This window comes from Ursus maritimus, unplaced genomic scaffold (genome assembly GCF_017311325.1).
Source record: "Ursus maritimus isolate PB19 unplaced genomic scaffold, ASM1731132v1 scaffold_12, whole genome shotgun sequence".
Lineage (NCBI taxonomy): Eukaryota > Metazoa > Chordata > Mammalia > Carnivora > Ursidae > Ursus > Ursus maritimus.
The window spans coordinates 40,299,342-40,317,889 of NW_024423564.1; the positions used below are offsets into that span (position 1 = coordinate 40,299,342).

Consider the following 18,548-nt stretch of genomic DNA (forward strand, 5'->3'; position numbering starts at 1 on the left):
TCCTACTCATTCTCTCTCGTGCACTCTAATAAACAAATTTTTAAAAATCTTTAAAAAATAATAAAATTAGGGGTGTCTAGGTGGCTCAGTTGGTTAAGCATCTGCCTTCAGCTCAGGTCATGATCCCAGGAGCCTGGGATTGAGCCCCACGTCGGGCTCCCTGCTCAGTGGGGAAGCCTGCTTCTCCCCCTCCCTCTGCTTACCGCTCCCCTTGCTTGTACTCTCTCTCTCTGTCAAATAAATATCTTTAAAAATAAGAATAACAATAAAATTAAAAAGTCAGAATCAAGGCTGAGGGTACAAGGTATTGGAATATTAAAGCTTTCTACACTACAGAATGAATTACAGATGTGTGATACTATTTATATGAAAAAAGACAGCATTAATATCCAAAATCTACCATAAAAATAAAGTTATTCTAAGATAAAATTGAGCATATGTGATTTTTAAAGTTGTTTTAAGTAGAAAAAACTATAAAAAGATGAGCACTGTGCAAGCACTCTCTTTTGATACAAAATTTAAACCTCAGTAGAAAACAAATAACCCATAAATTTATAATTCATTGATCACCATTGTTTACACATTGGTGTATTTATATCTAGACTTTTTTCTCTGCCTAAATACTTATACAATATACTACATACATGTTTTTCTGTTTTTTCTAATTACAAAATTACAATCATACTCTCTACCTACTACTCTTTTCATTTAACGAATGTTCCCATGTCATTAAAAACAAATGGAAACATGTTTTTGGCACTACAATATTTCAAATTATGTATGCACCATAATTTGGCATTAGACTATTTCCAGTTTTTCATTATTGTTAAAATGCCATAGTGATTATTTTTATATATAAATCTTTGAATCTGATCACCTTCTGGAAAGAAACACCTAGGGGTGCCTGGGTGGCACAGCTGAGTGACTGACTCTTGGTTTCGGCTCAGATCCTGATCTCAGGATCATGAGACAGAGCCCCAAGTGGGGCTCTGCCCTCAGCATGGAGTCCGCTTGAGTTCTCTTTCCCTCTCCCTCTGCCCCTCTCCACTGCATGCTCTCTCTCTCTAATAAATAAATAAAAATCTTTAAAAAATATATCTAGAAGTGTGATTTCTAAGCTAAGGAATCTAAACATTTTTTTAAAGATTTTATTTATTTATTTGACAGAGAGAGAGAGTATAAGCAGGGGGAGCAGCAGAGGGAGAGGGAGAAGCAGACTCTCCGCTAAGCAAGGAGCCTGATGCAGGGCTCGATCCCAGGACCCTGGGATCATGACTGGAGCCGAAGGCTGATGTTTAACCGACTGAGCCACCCATGCACCCCGGAATCTAAACATTTTTAAGAGTCCTGATATAAGATATTACTTTCCATTACGATACTTACATGGCTCACCCATAATCCACAGTATATGACAGTGTACCTCTAAAGTATGTGTTTACATGTTCACCTCTTTAAAAAGACTATAAGCTACTGTGCAAACTCATATTCATGTTACAGTCATCTTTGTAACCTGGTATCTACCACATAGTAAATACTACATAAATGGCAAATGAATTACAGCACAGTGGCAAAACGATACTGTCTGGTGAAAAAGAATGAGAAATTCTCACTGGGAACATACTGTCCTACCTCTGCTGCTGAAGCAAAGGAATCAGTTGATGCAATGCTCAAGGAGTCTCGCAGGCCAAATTCATCCATATTCCCCTTCACGGTGGTATCTGTATCTTTATCTTAAAAGTAAAAGAAGAAAAGTTAAGAAACTGATATTCCGGGGCGCCTGGGTGGCACAGTCGTTAAGCGTCTGCCTTCGGCTCAGGGCGTGATCCCGGAGTTATGGGATCAAGACCCACATCAGGCTCCTCCTCTGGGAGCCTGCTTCTTCCTCTCCCACTCCCCCTGCTTGTGTTCCCCCTCTCGCTGGCTGTCTCTATCTCTATCAAATAAATAAATGAAATCTTTAAAAAAAAAAAAAAAAGAAACTGATATTCCTTGTCACTGACATTCTATAGTAGGTATTTTCTTTTTCTTTCTTTCTTTTTCTTTCTTTCTTTCTTTCTTTGTTCTTCTTTCCCTTTCTTTCTTTCTTTCTTTCTTTCTTTCTTTCTTTCTTTCTTTCTTTCTTTCTTTCTTTCTTTCTTTTGTCTTGGTTTAGACTGGAACCTAAAAGAAAAACAATAAATATAAACCAATGCGGTATAACCTGATAAGATTCTCAAAATGTATTCATTGTTTAACTAATTCTGAAATACTGCCAAGCAGAAGAGAAAGTACTATAAAGCAGACTTTTTACTTTAAAAAGGGATTAAACTTAATATCAGATTTAAAAAGCTTTTGGATATGTAATAATTTAACTGGAATATAACTAGAGTTGGATTATCTGCCATACATTGTAAAATCAGCATAAACCAGAGCAGTCTGAAACAGAGCAAATTAGCTGCAAGTGACCTTACCCAAATTGTGAAAACGAGTAGGTTCATTCAAATTAAATGAATTATTAACGTAAAATGTTGTCTGGCCAGTCACTTGTGATAAACTGATTAAAACAATTTAGGAAGAAAGTATCTCTAGGGGCGCCTGGGTGGTTCCACTGGTTAAGTGGCTGACTCCTGCTTTTGGCTCAGGTCATGATCCCAGGTCCTAGGATCAAGACTCAAGTCGGGCTCCAAGCTCACCAGGGTGATAGATAGATATGTTCTTCAGTCCTTAAGGCCTACTTTGAAACACTGAAAGGCCAAAAACAATCAGAGCTAGGTCCCTGATGTTTACTCTGGCTATGTGAGGGTCAAATATAACCGTCCCAATGATTATAAGGGCTGAAAAGGTTTAAATACTTTGGCAAATGGTTTTATCTGGCCATGCCGAGACAGTCTACCTATTAACATATGCAGCATTCTGAATGTGGTATCAATATCTTCACATACTATCATCAGAAATCTGTTAACATTAACTTTTCAAATAAATACTGAACTTGCTTACAGATGTGTCTACATTGTAGCAAACAACTGATATCCTTTAAAATTTATCACAACTATGAAAAAGCAAAGAACAAAATATATACTAATTTTTCTTACTGATCCTCAATCTGCTAAATTTGTCAGATACTTTATCTTCTTTAAGAAGGAACTAGAAATTTCTTTGGCTTTCATTCATCCAAATTTCTATTCTATCATTTTTCCCAAAATAGAAGTTCATTACCTTTACCAGAAATTTTCCAAGTTCTATTTAAAACCATCAAGTACCAGAAAACATGGACATTTGTGATTCTATACAGGAAATGTAGAGTTTTTTCTTAAATGCAAACCATTAATTTAATTTAAACTCAAGTTTTGCAACGAATTTATATTCCAAACTATAAGCCAAGCAGAAAAGCAAATAAGACATAACTGGTTCATTACTATTAGATATTGAAAATAACCATATGCATATTTTTTTCTCCTACTTTATATTTAGGGAGCCCACATTTGACAACTTAACCATTTGTCTTCCAAGATTAAATTATAATTGTTTCCAGATGAAGGTTACATCAACCCTTTTAAAGTACCTAACTTCACAGCTTAAAAGCCTTCTACTACTAAATGACTATTAATAGAACAAATAAGAAGTTAAATTATTCTATTTTCAAAAATATACGTTCTTTTAGAAATTTAAATTTTTCATTGAACTTGAGAACTAAACAACATAATTGGTTTTATGCTTATGAACAGCCATCAGATTGGTATTTTTGGACATTCAATAATCCAGAAAAACTCCCATTATTTTCTTTTCAGTGCACATGTGATTTTAAAAAATGCACAAACTTTGAGAGATAAATCATTTACAAAATTGAACTGGCATTTACAACTTTGAAACCTTTATCTTCTTATTTTTCCATTGTTAGTATTAATTGTGGAAAATGAAATCTCAGTACAATTTTCATTATGCCAAACCACTTTTAAAGCAGGATTAAATTACGAGTCAATTAAGTTAAATCTTGGTTCCATATGACTTCAGCTATTTTCAGAGTGGAACACAGACATTTATCTTATGTCACTTTACCTTTCAGACATTACCCATGAGCTGTTAAAAGTCTGTTTTACTTCACTCAACAGTAACCAGCTAGTACTTTACTAAAAAAAAAAAAAAAAAAAAAAAAAAAAAACACCTAACAAAGAAAAATGGCTCAGAGGAACTGGAAAGATTTATTCATCAAATTTAATTTCATAAACCACAGACCATACCTCTCACTTCAGTAACTGCTATGATTCCTAGAATGCCAGCTTAAATTATGAAGAGAAATGATTCACCTGTTTTTTTAGATAAGCCAATAAAAAGTATAAAGAAAGAATACTGAGTAATATCTCAAGCTACCTGCTATCATGAATCAAATCAAAATTTAAAATACTCTTTCTAAAAAGTATAAATTCTTGATTGTGGTACTGAAAGACAGGGACAACTTAGAAAACTGGAAACTAACGGCTTCATGTTAGTCAATATTTTCAGAAACATCTTACCAAATTTTTCTTAGCCGAAAAAAATGCAAAAAACACATTATCATTACACACCCAACAAAATACCATAAATTGGAAAAAAAATGGCAATTTTTTTTTTGTTAAAGATGTACAGCAATGGAAACTCACAAACCCCTGGTAGAAATTCAATTGGTAGAACCACTTTGGAGAGCTTGGCAGTATCTCTGAAAGTTCAAGACTGAATTCTCTGTTACTAGCAATTCTATCCTTAGGTGTTTTTTTTACAGAAATGCATGGTTATATACATAAAAGAATGTTGGTAACAACACTGCTTATAACAACTCCAAACTAGAAAAAAACCCACAATTGTCCATCTACCATAGAATACACAAACTGGGGTATATTCAAAGAAGGAAATACAACAATAAAAGTGAATAAAAACGAATTCCTGCTATATGCAAGAATAAGGATGAATCTCACATGTTGAGTGAAGAATTGTATGTATGATTTCATTCACATAAAGTTCAAAACAAGCAAAATTAAACTATAGTGATCAGGACTACATTTAGTTGGTCAAACTGTTAGAAAAGCCAGGAGGTAATTAGCATGAGCATCAGGACAGTGGTTAGTTTTAGGTGTGTGGGGGAGGGGTGTTGATTGGGACCAGGTACAAGGGGACCTTCTAGGGAGTTGTCAATGTTTTATTTTTTTATTTTTATTTTTTTTTAAAGATCGTGCTCTTTCTCTCACGCTCTGTCAAATAAATAAATAAATAAAATCTTTAAGAGTAAAGATTTTATTTATTTATTTGACAGAGAGTACAAGCAGGGGGAGCAGCAGAGGGAGACGGAGAAGCAGACTCCACACTGAGCAGGGAGCCCGGCATAGGACTCAATCCCAGGACCCTGGGATCATGACCTGGGCAGAAGGCAGATGTTTAACCGACTGAGCCACACAGGCGCCCCTAAAGATTTTTTAAATTAGCCTCTATACCCAATGTGGGGCTCAAACTCACAAATCTGAGATCAAGAGTTGCATGTTCCACCAACCAAGCCAGCCAGGTGCCCTGGCAATGTTTTATTTTTTAAAGTATTTTTTCAAAGATTTTATTTATTTATATGAAAGAGACAGAGCATGAACAGGAGGAGGGGCAAAGGAAGAGGAAGAGCGGGGAGCCCGATGCAGGCCTTGATCCCAGGACCTCAAGATCAGACACTTCACCCACTGAGCCACCCATGCTTCCCTGCAATGCTTTATTTTTTGATCTACATGATAGTTACACAAGAGAGTGGGATAAATCACTATGCTTTTTTGTTTTGTGCACTTTCCTCTAAGGGTTTACATAGAAGGAAAGAAAACAATGTATCCATACATCTTGCCCCCAAATGGCTGAGAGCAGAAAAGACAATCAAGTATTTCAGTGTTGGCAGTAAAGCTGTAAATTATTAGACACAAATTTTATTCCCTGATAAGCACCTATAATGATGCTAAGTTCAAAAAGTCAAAAGATCTGATGAGTCTGTTAAGAATAATAGCAAACTGAGGTGCCTGGGTGGCGCAGTCGTTAAGCGTCTGCCTTCGGCTCAGGGTGTGATCCCAGCATTCTGGCATCGAGCCCCACATCAGGTTTCTCTGCTAGGAGCCTGCTTCTTCCTCTCCCACTCCCCCTGCTTTTGTTCCCTCTCTTGCTGGCTGTCTCTCTCTGACAAATAAATAAATAAAATTAAAAAAAAAAAGAATAACAGCAAACTGAATACCAGTAGTTGCGGGAGACTCAAAGGCCATACAGATATCACTCACAACCTTTTTCCTCCTGGCTTATCAATATTTCTTTGCTATTTAGTGATTGGTTTAGAATTTTAAGTGGGAACGTTTTGGTGGCGATAATCAACTATTTACAGGAAGAAGACATGGAAACTAAGCAATGCTTGCTATTTAATGACAACAATAAGAGTGTTATGAAACCAATATACATTTATTTTGCACTTACTACTTGCCAGAAGCCAAGTTACATGCTTTACATACATTATCTCATAATTCTCACAACAATCCTTTGAGATAGTTACTATTCTTTTTTGCATTTTATATATCAAGAAGCTAATGTACAGAAATGTTAAGTGATGATCCATACTCACACAGTTAAGAAATGGAATGGCAGGATTCAAAACAGGTCATCTGACACCAGATTCCACGCTATGAAACTATGGAGCTGTGGTGTCCAACACAGTAGGTGCTAGCCACATGTATCTACTGAGCACACGAAATGTGGCTAGTCAGAACTGAGCTGTGCTGTAAGTGTAAAATACACAATGGACTTTGAAAGCTCTGTACCAAAAAATATAAAATCTTATTCATATAAATTGGGTTTAAGAAAATATATTATTAAAATTAATTTCACTTCTTTCACCTTACTTTTTCATGTGCCTACTGGAAAAGTTAAAGTTACATTTGTCGCTCACATTATATTTCTATTGGACAGTACTGTTAGAGCATTCCTTTCCCATATCTTATCTCAGTGCAGAGTTTACAAGTCCTTTACAGGATTCAGACTCAACTCACATTTTTTGAGTGTCTAGTGGTAGTGCCCACGGCATTCTGCTACATGCTTTCACAGGCTATTACATTTTATATGTGTAACTGTTAGGCAGGAATAGCCTAATTATCCACAAGAATGCTTTATTGCAACTAAAACAAAAAAAAGCCATTTTCCAATCAAAATCTTCAATGCTCCTTGTCTGGTTTTCAAAGCTTTCCATAATTTCTGTTCACCCTACTATCTAATCTTGTTTTCTATTAATTAATAAAAGACCCCTCAGCTGTGACTGTACTATACAATACACCATAGCATTATTACACTATTATTAAATACCACCTTACTATGTATTACATAATGCGCACTATATGCAATATAGTATACTTGGTATTATACTACAGTATATATACTATACTATATTATATTATATATACTATACTAATTATATTATACTTACACTATATTATATACTATACTATTAACTATACTCCACTTGCCTTAGTAATAATGCAATGGGTAAAAGCTTAGGCTTTCGAGTCAGCCAGGTAGCACGTGGATCCAAATTCTGATCCTAGCTTTGCTACTTGCTATCAAGGTACACTAGGGATAACAATATTGATTTCATAGAGTTGTCATAAGGATTAAATGAGAGATTTATGGAGGTGTAGTACTTAGTACATAGTGAGTGCTAAATAATTTTTCACTGCTATTGCTATTGCCATATGCATTATTTTTTTTTAAGATTTTATTTATTTATTAGACAGAGATAGAGACAGCCAGTGAGAGAGGGAACACAAGCAGGGGGAGTGGGAGAAGAAGCAGGCTCATAGCGGAGGAGCCTGACGTGGGGCTCGATCCCATAACGCCAGGATCACGCCCTGAGCCGAAGGCAGACGCTTAACCGCTGTGCCACCCAGGCGCCCCCATATGCATTATTTTCAAGCCTTTGGTTTCTTCTGTATTTTCTCCAACACATAAATCTTTCCTTCTGTTCCCCTGCTCCCTACTACCCAGAAATACATGTTGTTTTATAATACACAACTCAAGTACTATCACCCATTAAGTATCCTCCACAAATTATCTAATTTTTTGTTTCTATATAAGGCAGTGCAGCAAAAGTGTTAAAATCATGGGTTCTGGAGCCAGATTGCTTGGATTCAAATTCGGACTCTGCTACTTAGCTGTGTAACAACCTTGAGTAAGCTTATATTCATTTCTCAGTATCCTCGCTTGGAAAATGGGAATAAAATCTACCTCACAGAGTTGTGTAAGGATTAAATGAGTTAATACATGTAAAGTAAGCATCCAATAAATATTAGCTATTCATATTATTACATAAAAGGTAAGTATAATTTAATACACTATCTGAATTTTTTTTTTAGAGAGAGGGAGAGGGTGGGAGTATGCGTGGGGGTGTTGCGGGGGGCAGAAGGAGAAAAAAATCTTAAGTAGACTCCATGGTCAGTGCAGAACCCGACATGGGGCTTGATCTCATGACCCTGAGATCATGACATGAGCCAAAATCAAGAGTCGGATGCTTAACCAATGGAACCACCCAAGCACCCCTACACTATCTGAATTTTTACTTAACAATTGCTTGGATATATAGCCTGTCTGTCTAGCTGGACTGAAACAACTATTCATGGACTTCCTCATCTTTTTTCTTTTTCTTTCATCTTTTTTTCCTAGTGGTTCCTGCAGTTCTCAATAGAGCACTGGACACATGGCAAACACTTCAATATTTGTTGAAATAAACGAAATAAAACCTGCTATATAAAGTGACCATCCTTAAGACATGAAAATCCCTATTTTAAAAAGCCTCTCCTGTATCTCCTCTGAATCATTTTGCCTATTATATGACTTTTACTTGTTTTCAGAGCCCTGTTAAAATTCTTATTTTTCCAATACTCGGCTGTAAATTAAACTTATGATACTTTCTTGTAAACCTAAAACATGCAGCTTATGCCTCATAATGCCTAATCTTTAACCTTAGAAGTACCTAAAATACTTTCCACATAATTAGGGGATTAAATATAAAAAATACTGTAAGTTACCACATTGACTCTAAAGACAGAATGGCTCTTCTCTCTCTCTCTCTCTCTCTCTTTTCTTTAGTAAGCTCTATGCCCAGTGTGGGGTTTGAACTTATGACCCTGAGATTAACAGTAGCATGCTCCACCATATGAGCCAGCCAGGCGCCCCAAACCTAAAACTTTTTAAAACATTGTTTTACCTATCTCAATCACCCAGAACTTTTAAAATATTCATGCAGAGACAATAAACTATGTTCTTCTTTGGAAGGATACTAAAAGTATAATGTTTACTTTTAACTCAACAGTCATACATTTTAGGCCAAAAATCTGACTGGATTCAAGCCTTGCTCCTTCTTTCACAATCTCATAATTCACATGTTACTTAAGTCTTTTTCAAAGCAGTATTTGCTTGAAAGAAAGAAAAGAAAGAGAAGAAGAGAAAGAGAGAAAAAGAGGAAGGAAGGAAGGAAATAAAAACGAGAAGACACTTCAGTCTTGGAACTTAGAACTTCAGGCCTAGATCTACTTCTTTAAACCAATCTAAATGGGTTTTCTGCATGTCTCACTTTTGCCATCCCGAGGGACATGCTATTTTCTGTCGCTTAAGAAGCCATCAGGTCTATTTTAACCTCAGCAGATTCTAGCTGGAGATTCCAAAGATGCCACTCTTCTTTTAAAATCCAGGCTGTCCACTGTGGATTTTATAACACCAGCAAGAAGAGGAAAGCTGCCAAATGTCTCAATGTCATCTGACTTCTATGTCAGCAGCTATTCTCCAGATGATTTTTAGCAACTTAAATATGATTTGGAACCTTGTCTTTTCTATGGTTTTATTAAAAGTGGAAAAGTTCCTGCTGCCGACAAGACAAGCTATTTTCCAGTCTGCTATAATCTGCTAAAATAATTAAGAAATCTAGAAAACTACTGCTGCTCTTTGTCCATCATATATGACTATGACTACCTACCCCATCTCTACTGCAGACAGGTTTTTATTTTGATTTGTTTTAAAATGCTATAGTATAGTTTCAGAGGGGAAAAAAAAGTTGAATACAAAAATTTAAACCAACATAATTTTAGGAAGTAAAAGAACTAAGAGAGCCAGGAGACGATATTTTCTTCATTTTTCCTCTCAATGTACCTTAATACTGAAAAGAGTAGCAATGAAATCCACTGAAACAAAAGAAAAAAACTGATCAGTTCTTGAGATGTATCATGACTTATAGTTTTGATTATGTGAAATAATACATGTACAAAACAGCCTGATACTACTTATCTACCCAAAAGAGATTTCCAAAACAGTTGTCTCTGGCATTCCCTATTTATCAAAACTTCTTATATGCCATGACTGCCCAATATGACAACTGTGATTCCTAACTGGGAAATACAGCTGCCAATGCAAAATGAGTAATAGAAGGAGAAAAAAAAAGGAATAACAGCTTTTTCTACCATTTTTTTAGCAGAAGAAATGACTGGATAACCCAAAGTGGAACAAAAAATAATTAAGGTTAGGTCTGCAGTTACAGAGACTTTACCGTGGTCACTAGCAAAAGCTGGTCACTCTGTACACTACACAAAGCCCACTGGCCAATGAGACAAGTCGGGGCAGAAATCCAGCCCATATCCTGGGCCTGCATCTTCCAGGAGGAAGGTGAACCTTTTTCTTATCACAAAAGTGCCCTTTCCAAGGGGCTACATGGGCCTTTTTCTAAATCATACGAAGGTCTCGTGTTAGTGAAGTCCTGGACGTAGAAATTCAAGCTGATAAGATGTAACTTGCATACAAAAGAGGCAGAGGCAAGTAAGCAATAATTTCTCGTTTCTGGCACCCCAACAATGCTCATTACATTGCTTTCAGCTCTGAACCTATTTTGACTTACACTTATAACACTAGTCTGTAGTATTAGTAAACACTTTGAAATTAAGATTATGAGCCTTAAAACATAGGAGAAAATTACCAACCCAAATTTCTTGTATGTTCTGCAATTTGTACCCTGTATATTTAGAAGTCTGAGTATACAAATGAAGCCTGTAATCCATGTCACCCCCTAAAAATAAACCCTCAGGGAGTTTATCCTCCAACCACAGTGATTCTGCAGTAAAGAAAAAGGACAAGGTCTTAGAGGGTCAACTCCTAGCTGTCTGACGTTTGACTCAAGATCATAGGTTGAGGTATTTCCTCTTGCTGCCAAGCTCTTTCAATATTGCTAAATGCTCTATCTGGCTGCTTATCAAAAGAGAAGAATAACGTCTCTCTAGTGGTCAGGAGGTCCCACTTTACAGTTTTCCTATTCTCTGCCAGAGAATTTGTGCAGTCAGTACTAGTGTGGAAAAACCTTTAATTTCCCCTTACAGGATATGTTACTCTCTCAATGAAATTCACTCCGCATAAGAGAGCAGAAAGAAAGATGAATAAAATATTTAAACTTAACCAGTCAACACTTCCATAGTCTCCTGCAAACACATAAATTTGATTATTACTTCTTATAATTCTCAGTGGCTTCCTTTTGCCTAAAGGTACAAAACAAAAACCTTCATGATTTATCTCCTGCCCACTTTTCTTGATTCACTTCTCACCACTCTCCTACATATTCTGTATTTCCAAGACCTAACAGGCTTAATTCATGGTGTTTGCTCTGCTTGAAACGCCCCTTTCTCAATTATCTTCCTGGTGGATGATCTTTCTTCAAGTGTCACACCTATGAAGAATTCCTTGAGCCCCCAGATGAATAATCTATCTTTTTTGGTGTTTTCGTAACACTTTCTAAACACATTATTATAGTACTTACTCCACTGTGCTATATAATTTTTTAATGCCTACATAGCTCCAAAACTAGACTCTGTGTTGCTTAAAAGCAAGGATGAAATCTTCATCCTTATTTCTCGAATGCCTTATAATATGTTTGACATATATTAGGCAATCAAATGTTTGCTAAATAAATATTTGAGACCTGAGATCCTATGAGTTCATTCTGCTCAAGAAATAGATTATAATGAGGCCTAAACTTGTATCTGAAATATGCAAAGCAATAGCGCAAAACTATAAAAATTCCTGGTTTGTTTTTAAGGGCTAAATTTGTTCCTACACATCAGAATGAAAGAATCTCAAAGTTCTTTGCTCAGCCAAAAAAACAATATTTATCAAACTTATGGCTTCAGATTTGCCTGCTAATACAGCTATTGCAAATACATACTATTCTTTATAGAAAACATAAGCAAACAAACTGTGAAGCCCAATTAATTTTAGAAGAAATCTAATTACAGTGTAATTAACAAGCTTGAACTTAATTTCTGTAAACCGTATCAACTAGAGGTTGATGGCTCAGTCGGTTCAGTAACTAACTTTGGCTCAGGTCATGATCTTGCCTGGGATAGAGCCCCATATCAGCCTCCCTGCTCAGTGGAGAGTCTGCTTCTCTCTCTCCCTCCGACCCTCCCCCTGGCTCGTGCTTTCTCTCTCAAATAAATAAAATCTTAAAAAAAAAAAAAAAGCATATCAACTAAATCATGTCCCCAAGAAACGGTTAGCAAGTTTCATTTGTTGTTAATCAGGTTTATTTTTTTTTTTTAAGATTTTATTTATTTATTTAACAGAGACAGACAGCCAGTGAGAGAGAACACAAGCAGGGGGAGTGGGAGAGGAAGAAGCAGGCTTCCAGAGAAGGAGCCTGATGTGGGGCTCGATCCCGGAACGCCGGGATCACGCCCTGAGCCGAAGGCAGACGCTTAACGACTGCGCCACCCAGGCGCCCCAATCAGGTTTATTTTTATACTAGTATTAAATTCAGCAATTTGGTCCAGCCATAATAGCCTAAGCAAAGTGAGTAAAGAATAATCGTAATCCTGAATGTGCTGTTACTGAAATAAATTACTAAGTCATGTAATAATGCATACCCTGCATTATATGACAACAGAAGTCTCCTAAAGTATAAATCATTCCTTGGTGTTAGGTTTTAATCCCATATTCTACCAATCTCTCACTAGTTGTTGTGAACAACTAAAGTCTAGTTTTTCCCAAAAGAATTAAGATAATAATACAAATTCCTTTTTTTTTTAAGATTTCATTTATTCATTTGACAGAGAGACAGCCAGTGAGAGAGGGAACACAAGCAGGAGGAGTGGGAGAGAAAGAAGCAGGCTCCCAGCAGAAGAGCCTGACGTGGGGCTCAATCCCAGAACTCCAGGATCACGCCCTGAGCCGAAGGCAGATGCTTAACGACTGAGCCACCCAGGCGCCCCATAACACAAATTTCTGTTTAATACGAAAGATAAATATACTTTCATTGTGCAATATTTAATAAGTACAAAAATTATATATGTAGCATAGATGTGTATTTTGAATCAAAATAGTAAAACAAAAATTTTTTTTAAAGATTTATTTGAGAGAGAGAGCAAGAGAACATGTGCATGAATGGGGTTAGGGGCAAAGGGAGAGAATCTCTAGCAGACTCTGCCCTGAGCGTGAAGCCAGACACTGGGCTGATCCCACAACCGGTGAGATCATGACCTGAGCCAAAACCCAGAGTCGGATGCTCAACCGACTGAGCCACCCAGGTGCTCCACTACAACAAACATTTGTAAATCTACCATCCATTTACAGCCATCTTCAAAGTTCACAAAATTATTTACTTAAAAGGAAAAATAATGTAGTCATGAAGTACTGTACGTATCTTCTTACCTGACACTCATGATATGTACGTGCATTTCCAAATGCTCAGATATTTCAGGAAAAAAAAAAAAAAACAGTAGCAAATAACCAAAGATAACCACATGTCCCAAATCACATCTGTTTACTTTCAAGTTCTTAGGCTCTTAAACAGGCTGAGGGCACTTCAGTTGGGAAGTACAAAAATGAATGTAGGTGGGAAGAAAAAGTTAAAACAATGATCTTATGCTTTCTGGAAGGAGTTTAGGCTCTGAGTCTTTTGAAATAGCTCAGTATTGAGGCATATACTAACACATATTGCTTTCTAACTGCTTCATAAAAATAAGTCTTAAATGGCCAATCATACCAGAGGCAACCTGAAGACAGGGACTTTAGTCCTTATTTCATCTGAATACCATCACATATAAGGCAAAGAGTAAAGTTTAATAAATAGTAATACCAAGCTGATTTTTAAGCAATCATTTGCCTTCATGGTCTTCATGAGTCCTTGCCATCAACACTCCTGTACCCTAGTGGGAGGCCACAGCAACAGGGGCACAGTCTTTGATTCTGTGTGGTAAGAAAGCTAACTCGTAGTCCTTTCTACATAGCTCTCTTCAGAGGCAAAAAGAACCATAAGAATCTACCCAAAGCAGTAGGATGGGGGGGAGGGGATGTAAAAGAAGAAGAAAAAAAGAATAAGAAAGCATAAGTGTTGAAAAGAAAGAAATAAAAATAAACATGTTATCATCCACAGGTATGTGTTCCAGATAAAAATTTCAAAAGAAATTATAACAAGTTATCGGTGGCAAAAATAATAAGAGTTCAGAAGTGTTGTTGATAATATTCAAATACAAATATCAGCAACATTTTAGATACTGACAAGAAAGAATCAGTAAATGTAAATTTTAAAAATATACCATGCACAATGATAACTAAACTATAAGGGCCCTAGGAATGAAAATATGTTAAGTCTTTTATGAAAGAAATTATAAAAAGTTATGAAAAACATAAAAGACTTAAAGAAATGAAGAACCATATCATGTTTCTAGATGGAAACATTAATATTATGAAGATTAAATTCTCCCACAAGCTGACCTATAAATGAAATGTAATAATCAAAATCCCAAGAGAGGTTTTCATGAAACTTGACAAGGTGTTCTAAACTTCATATAGAAAAGCGAAGGGCTAAAAATAGCAAAGCAATTCTTAAAAAAGAACACAGTGAATGGACTCACCCTGCCAGGTGTCAAGACTCATAATAAAACTAAATAAAGCTACAGTAATGAAGACACTGTGAAACCAAGGCAGGAACAGACAAACAGAACAAACAGTCCACAAAAGACACACACATAAGACAACCTGACATATGACAGGGGCATTTCCAATCAGTAAGAAAAAGATATGTTATTTATTGAATGGTGCTAAGGCAACAACTTATTCAAATGTTAAAAAAATAGTAATAATATAGATTTAAAAAATCAGCTCCTGGCAGATTAAACACCCAAATATAAAAAACCAATACTTCAGAGAAGTTCTCTGAAGAAAATTCTCAGAAGAAAACTTCTGGAGAAGATGGTGGAGTAGAAGGATCCTAGGCTCACCTCGTTCCACAAATACCCATATAAAATACCCACATCAAAGTAAATAAGCCAGAAAACAATTGAACACTGGCAGGACAGACTCTCCATAGCTAAACATGGAGAAAAGACCTCACCAAATACAAGAGAAGGGCAGAGACATGGTCAGGAACCAAGGAAACCCACAAATGTCAATGAGAGGGACACAGAGAGCACAAATAGGGGAGAGGAGCAGACCCCCCACACGAAACACCCCAGGCACTGGAAAGACAAATCCCAATTGCGTTTGTTTTTGAAAACCGGGGGGCCCAACTTCGTGAGTTCTTACAATCAGTGGGGCTTCACACCCGGAACTGAGGCATAGGAAACTGAGTTCCCAACCTTAAAGACTTGACAACAAATAGCCCCACTGAGATACAGCATAGAATAACAGTGTGAAAAACACCTGGGATTTACAGAAAGAAGCATGTGCTGGAAGGGCAGGGATTTTAGGACAACAAAGAGTTGACAGGTACCATTTCCCTCCCCTGCTCCACAGCCTAGATACAAAGACACCTGTGGGAACCAACGCAGCTGGAGCAAGCTCCAGCTAGCTTGCTAACAGTGAGACTTTCCCAGCACACATCTGAAGATCCACTCCTCCAACCCTACCAGGCTGAACAGTTTTCTCCGTGCCTCCGGGTTTCCTCCCAGGGCAGACCTGTACAAAACTTGCTAACACCCTAGTTCCACCCCTGCATTCTCCTGTAGACCTAACCCCCTACAGCAGGCCCTTGGCCCGAGTCCATCCAAAGTGGTGCCAAAAGCCCGCCAGTGTGCAAGTAGCCCAGAAAGGGGCCAGCACACTCCAAAGTTACTTCTGCCTTGGGAAAGAAGACACCAGTCTGATGGCTGCCACAGCAATGGGCTGGGGACAGACATAGGGTCTGATTATAGGTTCCACCCAACAAGAAAAGCTTCTCAAGGGACAACATAAGGAAAGCACCCTGTAGTTTGGTGCTCCTGCATATCTGGCAAATGCCTGGTCTAACTCAACTCAAGCCTAACGTGGCCCTTGGCCCACTAACAACACAGGGACCAAGCTCTGCCCACAAAAGGCAAAAAGAGCCACTTCTGACAACTGTACTGAAGCAAAAGTGGGTCAGCCACAACAGCAGGGTACATGCAACACACACAGGAGATACCCCTCAAGTACCAGGTTCTGGTGAACAGGGGACATTGCACTGCAGGGCATTACAGGGCATCTTCTTCATAAAGCCACTACTTTCAACAGGAGGAGACAGAGCTGACTTTCTTTACATATAGAACAAAGAGAGTCATACAAAATGAGGACACAGAGGAATATGTCCCAAATGAAAGAACAAGACAAAATCACAGCAAATGAGCTAAATGAAATGGAGATAAATAATATGCCTGGAAGAGAATTTAAAGTAATGGTCATAAAGATATTCACTAGACTTGAGAGAGTGGAGGACCTCACTGAGACCCTCAACAAAAAGATAGAAAACATTAAAAAGAACCAATTGGAGATGAAGAACTCAATAACTGAAATTTAAAATATAATACATGGAATAAATAATAGGCTAGAAGAGCTAGAAGAGCAGAAGAACAGACCAGCAACCTGAAGGACAGAATAATGGAAAGCCATCAAGCTGAAGAGGAGAGAGAAAAAACAATAACAATAAATGAAAATAAACTAAGGGAACTAAGAGACATCACCAAGCATGATAACATCTGCATTACAGGGATCCAAGGAGAAGAGAGAAAAAACAGGGTAGAAAATGTATCTGAAGAAATAATAGCCAAAAACTTCCTGAATCTGGGGAAGGAAACAGACATCCAGATCCAGGAGGAAGAGGGAGCCCCCAACAAGATTAACTGAAGGAGGCCCACACCAAGACACACAGCAATTAAAATGGCAAAAAGTAGAGATAAAGAATTTTTTAAATCAGCAAGAGAAAATAAAACAGTTATTACATACAAAGGAAACCCCATATGGCTAATTTTTCATCAGAAACTTTGCAGGTCAGTAAGAAGAGTATGATGTTTTATATTCAAAGTGCTAAATGGGAAAAATCTGCAGCCAAGAATACTCTATCCAGCAAGGCTATTATTCAGAACAAAAGGAGAGATAAAGAGTCTCCCAGACAAACAAAAGTTAAAGGAATTCATGACCACTAAACCATCCCTACTGGAAATGTTATAGTGGACTTCTTGAGTGGAAAGGAAAGACCATGAGTAGGAATAAGAAAATTAGCACAAAAGCAGTAAAATTAAGTGTATCTATAAATATCAGTCAAGAGATTCACAAAATAAAAGGATGTAAACTATGACACCATATACCTAGAATGCTGGGGTGATAGGAGTAAAAAATGTGTTCAAACATAAGCAATCATCAATCAAATACAAACTGCTACATGCATAAAATGTTATACATAAAACTAATGGTAACTACAAATCAAAAACCAGAAATATATATGCAAAAAATAAAGAGAATGGAATCCAAGTATATCACTAAATAAAACCAGCAATCTGTGAGAGAAAAGAGGAAGAGAACAGAGAAGAACTACAAAAACAACCATAAAATAAGTAACAGAATGGCAATAGGAACATACCTATCAATAATTACTTTGAATGTAAATAGACTAAACCCTCCAATCAAAAGATGTAGGGTACAGAATGGATAAAAAAGCAAGATCCATTTCTATGTTGTCTACAAGAGACACATTTCACACCTAAAGACACATGCAGATATTCTATGCTCATGGATTAGAACAACAAATGTTGTTAAAATGTCCATACTACCCAAAGCATTCTACAGATTTAAAGCAATTCCTGTCAAAATACCAATAACATTTTTCACAGACTAGAACAAACAATCCTAAAATTTGTATGAAACCACAAAAGACCCTGAATAGCTAAAGCAATCTTGAAAAAGAACAAAACTAGAGATATACAAACTCAGATTTCAAAATTTACTACAAAGCCACAGTAATCAAAACAGTATGGTGCTGGCACAAAACAGACACATAGAACAGAACAGAAAATCCAAAGTAAACCCACAATTATATGGCCAATTACTCTCTGACAAAGCAGGAAAAAATATCCAATGGAAAAAGTCTCTTCAAAAAACCGTGTTCAGTAAACTGGACAGCTATATGCAAAAGAGTGAAACTAGACCACTTTCTTATACCATACACAAAAATAAACTCAAATGGATTAAGGACCTAAATGTGAGACCGGAAACCATAAAAACCCTAGAAGAGAACACAGACAGTAAAGTCTCTGACATAAGCCACAGCAACATTTTTC

General features: G+C 36.9%; 1 protein-coding gene across 1 annotated transcript in view; it reads right to left on the reverse strand.

Moving 5' to 3' along the window:
• Nucleotides 1-18,548, reverse strand: part of MIGA1 (mitoguardin 1) — a 95,272-nt gene that overhangs the window by 42,569 nt on the left and 34,155 nt on the right. The window contains exon 7 of the mRNA XM_008690698.2: nt 1,630-1,730. Within this exon, the coding sequence (XP_008688920.2) occupies nt 1,630-1,730 (101 nt within the window). The remainder of the gene's footprint in view (nt 1-1,629; nt 1,731-18,548) is intronic.